Source organism: Eptatretus burgeri, chromosome 8 (genome assembly GCF_056783735.1).
Source record: "Eptatretus burgeri isolate ZD-2024b chromosome 8, Ebu_testis_v1, whole genome shotgun sequence".
In the NCBI taxonomy this organism is placed as follows: Eukaryota; Metazoa; Chordata; class Myxini; order Myxiniformes; family Myxinidae; genus Eptatretus; species Eptatretus burgeri.
The window spans coordinates 79,457,831-79,471,758 of record NC_140968.1 but is presented as its reverse complement, the minus strand read 5'-3'; the positions used below and the strand labels follow the sequence as shown (position 1 = coordinate 79,471,758).

The 13,928-nt window shown below is 41.1% G+C and overlaps 1 protein-coding gene across 1 annotated transcript in view; it reads left to right on the top strand.

Annotated features, from left to right (window-relative positions):
• The window catches only part of LOC147022136 (sodium channel protein type 4 subunit alpha B-like), a 144,364-nt gene that overhangs the window by 7,730 nt on the left and 122,706 nt on the right, over positions 1–13,928 (top strand). Inside the window, exon 3 of the mRNA XM_085892749.1 lies at positions 1,938–2,032. Within this exon, the coding sequence (XP_085748875.1) occupies positions 1,938–2,032 (95 nt within the window). The remainder of the gene's footprint in view (positions 1–1,937; positions 2,033–13,928) is intronic.

Genomic DNA, 13,928 nt, shown 5'->3' with positions numbered 1-13,928 from the left:
GTAAGTTTAGTGCAGCTGATTCAGTCTTGTGTATATATACCACCTTATTTAACATATCCAAGTACTGCAAAAATGGAGGTTTTTGGAAGGGATAATAAGGCAATTTGTGTTCAACAATATTCAAGTGTGTAAATAAATTGAAATGAAATAAACATTGTGAAGGTCGTATCAAAAAATTAACTGCCATTGAAGCAGTGGCTATCACACCACCTTGTTTAACACGTTACATTAGTTATGTGTGCTTGTTGTTTATGTCCTTTGTGATGTCCTTATAAACAGTAAGTTTCCAAATTTGAAATGATTTTCAATTTTGTTTGTCAGACAGGCAGACAGAGTAAAAAAATTCTCACTCCTCTCTGTGCATGTGGCATCGGGACAAATTCTGAGACAAATTACGGTAAAACAAAAGACTTGTCATCCTATTCATGTTCTGATTCATGTTCAAAATATAACATTAAATTGAAATTATGTTGTTCCTCAATCATAAACTGATGTTTGTGGATGGATGGCTGGACGGACAGACTTCACATGTGCAGGGTAAGTATCAGGTGCATAACTTCAGTGCAGATGCACGATTATGATGCAAGAACATCTTGGAAGACCAAGCAGTCTTTGAGATTCCAAATTGGCAAAATCGAGTGATGACAAAAGAACGCGTTGTTTGTTTTGTTTTTTCAGATCACCATTTGATCTTGACCTTCAACTGAGAGGTGCATGACATAAATTAAGCCTCAATGCAACGTGCTCTATGCTATCTAGAGAAGGCTATTTCATGCCGATCAGAGAGACTTGTCGAATTTTAGTAAAAAATGTTCAAATGCATATAATTGGGTCATGCCCTCAAACATTTGGTCAAGGTCAAAAAAAGATGTCAACCCCACATCATTTTTATTCCCGTTATTGATGTAAAATTTCATTCCGAAAGTCCCAGCCGGCTGAGATACAACTCGTAAATGAGCAGAAAAATAAAAAGAAGAAAAATACTTAAATGGTGGTTTAGTACTCGGAGGGTTCTAAGAAACACTGAGGTACCATTAAAAATTGGGGGCACCAATTGTATAAACAAACCCTACAATAGCTATTAGCCTCCCCCTATCCTGAAAGGGGAGGCTTAATTATTTTGCCTTAACTTGGTAGTTTTTATAAAGGATATCATTAAATGAAAACTGATAAGATAAAAGCTCTCTTTTGTTCAGATGGAGAGTAATGGTCCAAATGTTACCCTGCACCTCATTTCCCACTCTCAGCTCTCAGTTAATAAAATCTATTTTTTAACTCGTTTACCAATACAGATCAAGGCAAGTCTTCACGAAGTCTAGGATTTCAACGTCGTATTGTTTTTGTATTTTGCACTTACCACTAAAACTGTGCTAAACTCCACAAAGAATGACAAGTTTTGTCTCCAGTGTTTAAAGTTCTAAGGCTTGTGCATATATTACATGAACAACAAGGACATGAGAAGACACCAGTGCACTTTTGGATGAATAAAAAAAAGGATGTAAGCATACAAATGGACAATTCAACACAGTGTAGGGGATTTGGACCTGGATTCCCCACCACTGAGAGCTCTGTGCTCAGATGGGAATGTCATACATGCCAATTTAGGGGAAATTAATGTGAGAAGAGAAAGGGAGATTGGGAGGAGAAAGAGCCAAGGAAAGAAGAATGTACAAGACTTGTACAGGAGTGGGTGAGGGTGGGGGCAGACTGTATTGTTCATTTGATGTAAACTCTTTTTAAACTTCAGAGTTAAAACTATATTGGCAATACAATGGCTGATGATTTCATTTGAAGATGCAAAACATGATCTCAATAGCTCTCTTTGCATTTACGAACAGTATTAAATCTAACAGACCCAAATTATCTGTTAAATTTTACACCACTTTTTATCTTACTCTCTTTAATCCTGTGCCCAACCTTCCTTCTGTCTCCATCAGATATGCGACACAAATCGAAGAAAACTTGAAAAGGGTTGAAGCCCTGAGGATGTTCCGAGTTCTCCGAATATTGAAAACAATTACTATTGTTCCAGGTTGGTCCATAGTGGTATCAACAACTGATCGAGTAAATAAAAATCGAATTGTTCAATCTAATGTGCTTCCCATGAGATTCAATGAACTTGTGAGTTACGGCCAGAGAATATCAGAGGACATCTAATGCCAGTCCACAAGCACATAATGACAAAACGGCTGTCACTTGATTGTAAAACTTTCTGTCTAGTATTTCTACCTTAGTGACCTGTCTACCAGCACAACCTTGAACTGAAACATCCTTATATTCAATTGAATTGCTGTGGAACAAATTGAAGGGGTTTTTAAGGACACAGTCATCTTTTTTGTGAAGCACCCTGCACCTTGTCCACCATGTCCTCCCTGTATTAATTAACCAGTCCTCCCCTCTGATTATTTAACCTCACATGTTGCATAGTTTTCAGAATCAGCATTCATTTTATTCTTCCGACTTTTGCATAGGTGGTTCATTGCTGCTGTTATTTCAGTGATAGTAACTATATTATATACGAGTGGTGTGTGCTTACACATTGTGTGAGCAATAACGAACCGTGCTTTCCCATTGTCTCGGGTCACTCACCTACACTTGATTTTACATTTATTTATTTTTTTCATTTATTTATATTTTCATTTATGGATGCTTTCTGACTGTTATGTGATTTTTCCTGGTGTATTGGCTTCGATGTCCGTTGGCACACAAAATTACCGTGCTTCCCCATTCTCTTGGGTCACTCACCTGCATTTTTTTCATTTATTTATATTTTTATTTATGTATGTCGTATGACAATTCTGTGATCTTTTTTTTTTTCTGGTGTCCTGGCTTCAATGTCCATTGAGACAAAAAATTTCAGCTTTCTACGTCACCCAGAAGGTCCCGATCCTTGATATCAGTCAGTCAGTGAGTGGTTAGAAAGATACATACATATGTATATATATATATATATATATATATATATATATATATATATATATATATATATATATATATATATATATATATATATATATATATATACGCACATTATTGACAGTGCACTGAGCCACAGAGTTTTTGTGATATTTCTTCCACTTCATGCTAAAGTCGAGCCCACGCCACACTTCCTCTCCTTCTGCCCGGTCTCATATTTCTTTATGTTTATATTTTCCTATGTAAGATCAATGCTCACGGAAGAGTGAGGTGGTAGAGGGCAAAAAAGGCATTCAACTGACTATGGGAAAGTGGAGCAATAGTTTGACATCATAAGCAAGGGAATGAATGAGCAGGAAAAGAAGAGAGGAAACTCAGTAATCAACAAGTAAGACTGTTAGGTTAGGTAAGACGAATGGGAAGCGATGTGGGATAACAGGAGATGGTAGTATAAAGCTTGCTTGAAGCTCTGTAGGGAAGAGTGTGATTGAAGGGCCTCATGAAGGTGGTTCCACAAGTGTGAGTAAATAGGAACAAAAGTTGAGGTTTGCAGTAAGCCTGGATTTTTAGAATTTAACCAGGAGGGGGTTCCTGGAAGAATGCATGCATCATGGAGTTCATGGGGGAGGGTCAGAGGGCTGAGAGAGCAGGAGGAGCTGAACCACAGGAGAGATGGATGGTAAAATAAAATTGAGAGATCATCGATTTGCCTGCAATGTAAGAGCAACAGGCCTTGTGCTCTGGCCTCATTGCAGGAGGTTCCAATGAGGTTGATAACTTTAGATTCTACAGAATGCAGAGGCATCAGCCCATAGGGGAGAGGAGTACTCAATTACGATTCTGACAAAAGCTGAAAATAGTTCTGATTTTTCAAGGAATTACTGTGAAAGACACAGGATGCCCAGTATGTGGCTAGTTTTGAGACTGGCTTTAAGGTATGTTCAGCCCTTGAGATATGGTCTCTCTCTCTCTCAAGTGCAGCCTGTGGCTGCTGGTTGCATCATTGGTTGGGATGCGGCTATGCCGCTGATGCAGTGTCCCCCTTACCAGTACACTGGTGCTCATTTTGCCGACCTCGGAAGGATGACAGGCTGACTCAACCTCCTGGTGTATTTAATTCAGCGGCCAACGGGGCTTGAACTCAGGACCCTAGGACCCCAAGCCGCCACCCTAACCACTAAGCCAACACCAGGCTTTTGAGATATGGTGACAGATGATGAAGCTTCGAAGGTCTTGAAACTGAACCATATCCAGTGACTGAAAGTGGAATAGAGAGGTGGTGTTATTTAACAAACCATCTTGAGTGACAGGGTGAGCCTATGAGACTTGCCAGGTTTATTGACATGTTCCATATTTTAGACCAGCAACTAATCATTTCTTGATCAGCAGACAGTGATGCAACTGCAGTCTGTCTGAAAGTGGTAAGGGCTATTCTGCAGTATCATGTTACTTCAGAGCATAATGCGCCCCCCCCCCCAACACACACACACACAAACCTTCTCCCACACCCCACACACTCAAACCTTCTCCCATACCCATCACACTCAAACCTTCACCCACACCCCACACACTCAAACCTTCCCCCACACCCCACAAACTCAAACCTTCCCCCACACCCCACACACTCAAACCTTCCCCACACCCCACACACTCAAACCTTCCCCACACCCCACACACTCAAACCTCCCCCACACCCCACGCACTCAAACCTTCCCCCACACCCCACGCACTCAAACCTTCCCCCACACCCCACGCACTCAAACCTTCCCCCACACCCCACACACTCAAACCTTCCCCCCCACCCCATGCACTCAAACCTTCCCCCACACCCCACACACTCAAAACTTCCCCCTCACCCTCTCCCCCTTACCCCTCCCCCAAAGACTCACTTTGCTCACACAAATTCCCCCTCCCAATGCCTCCTCCCCCTATATCTGACTTTGTCAATCTCAAACATCTGGGGCCTGTGCTCCAACCTGAAAGATCTCTCAATCCAGGCAGCTGGTGATAAACCGGACATCATCTGTTTTACAGAATCCTCCCCCCACAGGACATCCCTGACTCCTTATTGTCTCTCGGCGGTTATAATCTCCTCCGATTTGATAGGACTGAAACACACCCCAGAGTTGCACTTTACATCAAGGACTCAATTTCTCACTGTGCATGTACTGATCTTACACATTCCATTCCCCAGGAGTACCTCTGGCTGTGACTTCTCTTCTGCTCCCACCTCTTCTTTATCTTTGTGTTTTACCTTCCTAACAGTGACAACCCAATCTACATTTGTCCCTCAGACAACATGGACAAACTTTTAACCACTCATCCAAATCTTTCTTCCTCATATGTGAGAATTTCAATTGTCACAATGCATCTTGGCTGGGTGATGGTACCTCTCTCACCAGCCATACCACTTCAGCAAATGACTTCTGTGACTCCATGGGATTCACTCAATCTTTGAACTGTCCAATCCTGATTTCTCCAAATGGAAAATCCTCCATTCTGGACTTAGTGATGACTAACTTTCCCACAAATATCTCCTGATCTTCCTCTGCTCCAATAGGTTCATCTGATCATGTGATTGTAAAAGTCAACATCTCTTTGGCTATTCTCAGAGAACTGCCTCAATGCCGGCAAGTCTGGCAGTTCACTCAAGAAGATTGGCAAGGACTGCAAGAGCCATCTCTCTTCAGGACTAGTCTCCCATATCGACTACTCCTGATGTTAACTCGGCCTCGGAATTCTTCCACAGAATCCTGCTCTCTTTGATTCCCAAATTTGTCTTCAATTATCCTACCCTTCTCCCCACCCACAACATACTGAATTGTGTAGTGAGGAAGTTGCTCTTAAGCAACTTGTCTTCTCTTCCTGGAAGGATAATCCGACCAAAGGCATTCCAAAAATCCAGTGCATTCCAAAAAGTCTGCAACAAGTGTGTGTCCACTTTCAGGGTAGCCAGAAAACATCCGTCAAACCTCAACAATGAACTTTCAAACTTGTCTCCCTCCTCTAAAACCTGGTTGCACCTTATTAAATCTGTCTCTGGAGTATGCTCCCCTTTCCATCCCTTACCTCTCTCCAAATGGCATCACAGACAACTTTGCTTGTGAGAAGGCTGAATGCCTCAATTCTATGTTTGTTTCCAAATCTTGTGCCTCCAACCCCTCACTCTTGGTACCAATCATTCTCTGTCATACCCAACTGCTTCTGGACTCTCTCTTTATAGCGGGGCAACTTAGCTAAATATAGCATAAGAATTGTGCATTTTGTGAGGAAAGCACCAAATTTGGCACACTAGTAGCCTAACATATTATGAACAGATTGGGATATTGGGCTATCTCAAATTCAGCTGCTGATGGCTGTGGCAGCCATTTTCCACTGCCATAAAAATTTTGAGATTGCCCAATATCCAAATCTGTTCATAATATGATAGGCTACTAGTGTTCCAAATTTGGTGCTTTCCTCACAAAATGCACAATTGTTATGCTAAATTGCCCACTATTTGCACCTGAGAAGGTGGAGAAGGTTCTTTCAACCCTCATCTCTGACTCTGCTACTGGACTGGATGGTATCAGCTTGCGTGTCCTAAAAACCCGCTCTGCTGCTTTTGCACATCCTCTTTCTGCCCTTTTCACCTTGTGATTTTCACGAGGTCATCTTGGATCCGAATTTGATTTATTTTAATATTTTATATTATTCCATATTTCACAACAAAAGACATGATTCATACAATTTCAGTCAAATTCAGAGTAATACAAAGAAATAGATTGAATCAAATAGAATGTATGGTGAAATAAATAAAAGCATCACTTGAGATAAAATAGAAGGGCACTCTGTGGAGCGCATACCTCCGCCACATAATGCCTGATCCACGAGAACATATCGGGCCCAATAAATTTTCGAAATATCATGCTGTACAGTACAATATCGTTTTTGGCCCACTCTCTCACTGGTGAAGAATCACTTAAAAAATTATCAGATCCGGATCTGGATCTGGATTCCGATCTTCATAAAAATTGAATCAATTCTTCCTCGTCACACACCCACCTGTCCACAAAATTTCATCCAGATCCGTCCACAACTTTTTGAGATATCCTGCATAAAATCAAACAGACAAACAAACAAACAAACAGCCAAACAGCCAAAGGGTTGAAAGCATAACCACCTTCACCTTTGGTGGCGGAGGTAATAAGACATGGATAGGATAATCAGTGTAAAATGTGAAGAACCCAAATGAAAAGCTGAGATTGTAAAGGATTAGGTTCCTGCAAAAAAAAAAAAAAAAAACTCCATTCGTCTGAGCATAACAACAAGTTGGAAGTTGACGTAAAGTACACACACACACACAAAAATGTGTTTCAGGTCATTGAAGACATGAAGGAAGCACATAATACGAGAGAAGCCATGTGGTCTACAAAGAGCACACTTCATATAATGATCAGGAGAATTTGTCACTTAGGTACCACCTGTACAATCTGTACAATGTAGTCACAGTAGGACATTTAAAAACTACACATAAACATTTCAAAGGTAACTGTGAGCTTTTGTTTAAACCCATTGATTGAGAGGGATTCAGTTAGTTCAGCATGTAAGCTGTTCCAGAGTTTAGGTCCTGTGAACATAATTGTGATGTTTGCGAAAACCGCACAAGTATGTGGAAGATGAAAACAATCATGTTGTCTCGCAGTGTAACGATGTATAGCACTATTACTTTGGAAGAGAGGAGTGAAAGCGTCCGGTAAATTACCTTTGGTTAGTTGGTAAATGAAGATTCCAAAGACAAGATGAAAATAAATCAGGTATTTGAACGATATTGCAATCCTAGAACAGGTTACTTGTATGTAAATGAAATCCAACATGATTTATTATTCTAACAGCCCGTTTCTAATTGATACGAAGTTTGTCTGTGTGGCCTTTAGAGCTGTTTCCCCAAGCAAGTATACCTTAATTCAAATACAGCAAGATTAGAGTGGAATAGAGCATACGTAAAACATGCGTGGGTACATGTGACGTGTGAAATCTTTCAGTTTGTTTATAACACCTGTATTCCGAGACAATAATTCACATAAGAAATGAATTTATACTTTTAAAGACAGCTTACTGTCTCTCGAAACACCAATAAATTTTGTTGAGTCAACTTCTATTACACTCCGATTATTTATTTAGACTTTTTGGGGGTGAAAGATGATATAGAATATGCGACAAACCATGAAATTTTGAAAATTATTTTGTTAATATTAAGGGACAATTTGTTGGCCTGGATCCAATCAAAAACAAATCGCAATTCAGTATTCACAATTTCCTAGAGAGAGGCAGGACTACGGTAAGAGCAAAATAAATTGGAGTTGTGCGCAAAAAGGTTAAACGACAAAACTGATGGTGAGTTTTGAAAATCATTCATATATAAGATAAAGATGAGTGGGCCAAAGAGGGAGCCTTGTGGGACCCCACAGGAAATTGACTGAAGAGTAGACTCAAAACCATACATATCTACATGTTGTGTTCTATCAGAAAGATAGTTCCTGAACCACTCCAATGCCTTCCCCTAATTCTATAATGAGAAAGTTTATACAATAGGATACCATGATTAATTGTGTTGAAGGCCTTGGAGAAGTTCAGGAAAATACCAACTGTGTGTGACATGTTGTCAATAACTCGGACTACTTTACCAATAAACTAGCAAATACAACCCGTCGTTTTGCTGACGAGAGTATTAACGGGAATGGGTGGGGGGGGGGGAGAAAGGGAGAGGGAAAGAGAGGAGGCAGAGAAGACAGAAGGAAGGAAGGGGAGGGAGGGGAAGTGAGGAGTGGATGAAGAAGGGGGAGCGAGGAAGGGGGTGGAGGTAGAGAGTGAGACGTCTCACCAAATGTTGCTATACAGTGATGGAGAGAGTGGTGCAAGAGAGTGAGAGAGTGAGAGAGTGAGAGAGACAGAGAGCAACAGAGGTGTAGGAGGAGAGTGCTGCATTTTATTTGGAGGGGGAGCAAGGAGGGGACGAGAGTGAGAGAGAGAGGAGAAGGAAAAAAAAGAGAGAGAGAGAAAGGTGAAGGGTGGAGGTGCGTTGGCAAAGAGAGTGATACATTATGCGAACTGGAGGGGGAGCACTCGGTAGAGTGCAAAACCTCCGCCGCCAATACTGCTGGGTCACTTAAGTGAACCTGATATCCTATTCATTGTAGGTCAAAACAGATCAGTCTCTGCTGAACCACGATTGAAGAAACTAAACGAGATCGATGCGCATGTAGAAATGCCAAAAAAATAAAATCGAACTTTTTTTGAAAAAAAAGTTGCAAAATTGTTTTTTTTTTCTCTCTAACAAATTTATTTATTTTTGGTTGGAAAGCACTTAAAACATGTAGAAATGCAAAAACAAAAATTCAAATATTTTTTCAAAATGGCCGCCATAGCGGCAATATTGGACTTTGGACCAAGTCCAGAATCTAATGGCATGATCCTTGGACCATACCTAATCCCTCCACCAAGTTTCGTCGAAATCCGTCCAGGAGTTTTTCTGTAATACTGTTCACAAACAAATAAACAAACCAGAACGGGCACTCATAGAGCGCATACCTTCGCCGCCACTACTTTTTTTGTTCTTGGTATGAGTGTGGGGAACTGGTTTCATATGAATGGTCTTATGACACAAACCACATATCTATAATGTCATGACCCCCCCGACTTTCGGGGGCTACGGACTAAACAACAATCAACTCACGTGGTTTTGGCGAGTCTTCACTCGCAAGCTCGGTGAATACAACGTTTCAACAAGAGAAGGTAATCTCGTTTGATGCTGGTTTCATGCAAATCGAATAAGAATTGACTGAGTTATGCCGAAAACTGCATATTTTTCAAGGGCGTGACCCCCCCCCCCGACATTTTACCCCAACCGGTGACATGTGTTATGACGTCATTGTGTCACAAGATTGGGCATTAAATTCTGAACATTTTGGTGCTGGGTTCATGTAAAGCGGACAAGAATTGACCACGTTATGACAAAAACCGCATATTTTTCAAGGTCGTGACCCCCCTGACCTTTGACCCCTAACCGGTAACAAGAGTATGGGCGTCATTGTGCCATATTGCATATCACAAGATGAGGCGTTGAATTCTGAACATTTTGGCGTTAGTTGCATGCAAATTGAATAAAAATTGACCATGTTATCGTAAAAAGACGATTTTGACCTTTTCGTGACCTTGACCTTTGACCCGAACGATCCCAAAATCTAATCGAATGCTTCCTGGCTAATAACCAATCATCCCACCAAATTTCATGCAATTCGGTTTAATACTTTTTGAGTTAGACGAATCACAAGATTACAAATAAAGAAATAAATACATGCCGACCAAAACATAACCTTTCGCAGAATGCGAAGGTAACAAGCAGTCATAGACTGGTACTTATGAAATCGTCAACTTGACCTCTGACCTTATCCAATAAAAGCTGTCTCCAGAGAAGGTAGCGTCGCAAACCAGAAGTTTCTACAATGATTCTGTACCAATCCATCAAAAAAATCGAATGTTTGACCTCACTGTGACCTTGACCTTTGACCGCTTTTGACCAAAATCAAATCAGCGCAAGCCATCACACTCCTGAATCACGTGGTGTAATTTGACATTGGTAGCTTCTTCCGTTCGAGTTATAATTTTTTTTTGATGTTTGACTTCACTGTGACCTTGACCTTTGACCGATTTTGACCAAAATCTAATCAGCGCAAGCCATCACCCTCCTGAATCACGGGATGTAATTTGACATTGGTAGCTTCTTCCATTCTCGAGTTATCTGTACCAAACCATCAAAAATCGAATGTTTGACCTCACTGTGACCTTGACCTTTGACCGATTTTGAATAAAATCTAATCAGCGCGAGCCATCATGCTCCTGAATCACGTGGTGTAATTTGACATTGGAAGCATCTTCCATTCTCGAGTTATCATGCTGACAAACAGAGTCCGGAAGTCATCAATATACTTATGAAATCTTTAGATTTCGTAAGTAACAAACAAGCAGTCATGGACTGGTACTTATGAAATCGTCAACTTGACCTCTGACCTTGTCTAATAAAAGCTGTCTCTAGAGAAGGTAGCGACGCAAACCAGAAGTTTCTACGATGATTCTGTACCAAACCATCAAAAATCGAATGTTTTGGATGTTTGACCTCACTGTGACCTTGACCTTTGACAGATTTTGACCAAAATCTAATCAGCACTAGCCATCACCCTCCTGAATCACGTGGTGTAATTTGACATTGGTAGCTTCTTTCGTTCTCGAGTTATCATGCCAACAAACAAACAAACAAACAATCAAACAAGCAGTCATAGACTGGTACTTATGAAATCGTAAACTTGACCTCTGACCTTGTCTAATAAAAGCTGTCTCTTGAGAAGGTAGCGACGCAAACCAGAAGTTTCTACGATGATTCTGTACCAAACCATCAAAAATCGAATGTTTTGGATGTTTGACCTCACTGTGACCTTGACCTATGACCGATTTTGACAAAATCTAATCAGCGGTAGCCATCACCCTCCTGAATCACATGGTGAAATTTGACATTGGTAGCTTCTTCCGTTCGAGTTATCTGTACCAAACCATCAAAAATCGAATATTTGACCTCACTGTGACCTTGACCTTTGACCGATTTTGACCAAAATCTAATCAGCACGAGCCATCACCCTCCTGAATCACGTGGTGTAAATTTGACATTGGTAGCGCCTTCCGTTCTCGAGTTATCGTGCCTACAAACAAACAAACAGAAACGGAAGTCATCAATATACTTACGAAATCTTTAGATTTCGTAATTAACAAACAAGCAGTCATAGACTGGTACTTACGAAATCGTCAACTTGGCCTCTGACCTTGTCTAATAAAAGCTGTCTCTTGGGAAGGTAGCGACGCAAACCAGAAGTTTCTACGATGATTCTGTACCAAACCATCAAAAATCGTAATGTCGACCAAAGCAAAAATCTCCATTTCTCCACGCAATTATTTTATCAAAGTCACAAAACCGTAATATTCGGCCATCCACCAACAATCTTTACATAATCCGACGGCTTAGCGAGTCAGGCTTGCGACGATAACCTTTATTGGGATAAAAAAAAGACTTTTAAACACCATCTTTATCGAAAACCCCGTCAGCGCGCACACGCAAAACCTTTATGTGGGTCAACGACGCGTCTGCTCGAGTGCACTGCATCATGGGACGACCCGTGACGCGTTGAGTGAAATATTTTTTATACAATCTTAAAACGTCTCCAAAACATCCGATTTTTACCAGAATTCCGACAACCGAGTTTTAAGCGTCCTAAGCGATCGCAAAAACCGAAGACAAAATTAAAATCGAAGTTAAAACGAACTCGTAACGTCGAGCGAAGCAAAAATACTCCATTTCTCCACATTAATTTACGGAATTACGTTTGACCTCACTGTGACCTTGACCTTTGACCGATTTTGACCAAAATCTAATCAGCGCTGGCCATCACCATCCTGAATCACGTGGTGTAATTTGACATTGGTAGCTTCTTCCATTCTCGAGTTATCATGCCTACAAACAAACACACAAACAAGCAGTCATCGACTGGAACTTACGAAATTGTCAACTTGACCTCTGACCTTGTCGAATAAAAGCTGTCCCGAGAGAAGGTAGCAACGAAAACCAGAAGTTTCTACGATGATTCTGTATCAAACCATCAAAAATCGTAACGCCGAACGAAGCAAAAATCGCCATTTCTCCACGCAATTATATTATCCCTTAACGTAACTCAACGACACGTCTGCTCGAGCGCATTGCATCATGGGATGACCTGTGTCACGTCGAGCGAAATATTTTTTATACAATCTTAAAACGTCTCCAAAACATCCGATTTTTACCAGAATTTCGACAACCGAGTTTTAAGCGTCCTAAGCGATCGCAAAAACCGAAGACAAAATTAAAATCGAAGTTAAAACGAACTCGTAACGTCGACCGAAGCAAAAATCTCCATTTCTCCACGTTAATTTACGGAATTATGTTTGACCTCACTTTGACCTTGACCTTTGACCGATTTTGACCAAAATCTAATCAGCGCTAGCCACCACCCTCCTGAATCACGTGGTGTAATTTGACATTGGAAGATTCTTCCGTTCTCGAGTTATCATTTTTTGGATGTTTGACCTCACTGTGACCTTGACCTTTGACCAAAATCTAATCAGCACTAGCCATCAGCCTCCTGAACCACGTGGTGTAATTTGACATTGGTAGCTTCTTCCGTTCTCGAGTTATCTGTACCAAACCATCAAAAATCGAATATTTGACCTCACCGTGACCTTGACCTTTGACCGATTTTGACCAAAATCTAATTAGCACTAGCCATCACCCTCCTGAATCACGTGGTGTAATTTGACATTGGTAGCTTCTTCAGTTCTCGAGTTATCATGCCTACAAACAAACAAACAAACAGAAACGGAAGGCATCAATATTCTTACGAAATCTTTAGATTTCCCTCTCTTACTCCTCCATCCCCTCCCTTACCTCAAATGGCCGCACTGCTGATACCGCACAAGAAAAGGCTGAATGCCTAACCTCAGTGTTTGCAGCTAAATCTTGTGTCCAAAACCCATCGCATTCTGTACCCACCTTAACCAGTCGCACCGAACTGTCCCTGGACTCTGTGTCCTTTTCTCCTGACAAGGTGGAGAGCTTGCTGTCAAACCTCAACTCGGATTCTGTAACCGGTCCAGACGGCATCAGCCCACGTGTCCTCAAAGCCTGCTCTTCTGCTCTTGCTCACCCTCTTTCTGTTCTATTCACCCTCTCTTTTGCTCAAGCCCTGAAGGAGACCTGACAACGCTCCAAACCCAGAACCGGAATCGAGTTTTGATGGAAAGTTCATCATCACCAAGTCCACAATCCTAGAAAAATCCAGTTTGTTTAGGTATATAAATTGGATCAAACCCACAGATTTGCAGAATCTGAAGTTGCAATACCATGGCTGGTTGTTGCTGGGTTACAAAACGGCCACCTTGTGTCCATGTATTTA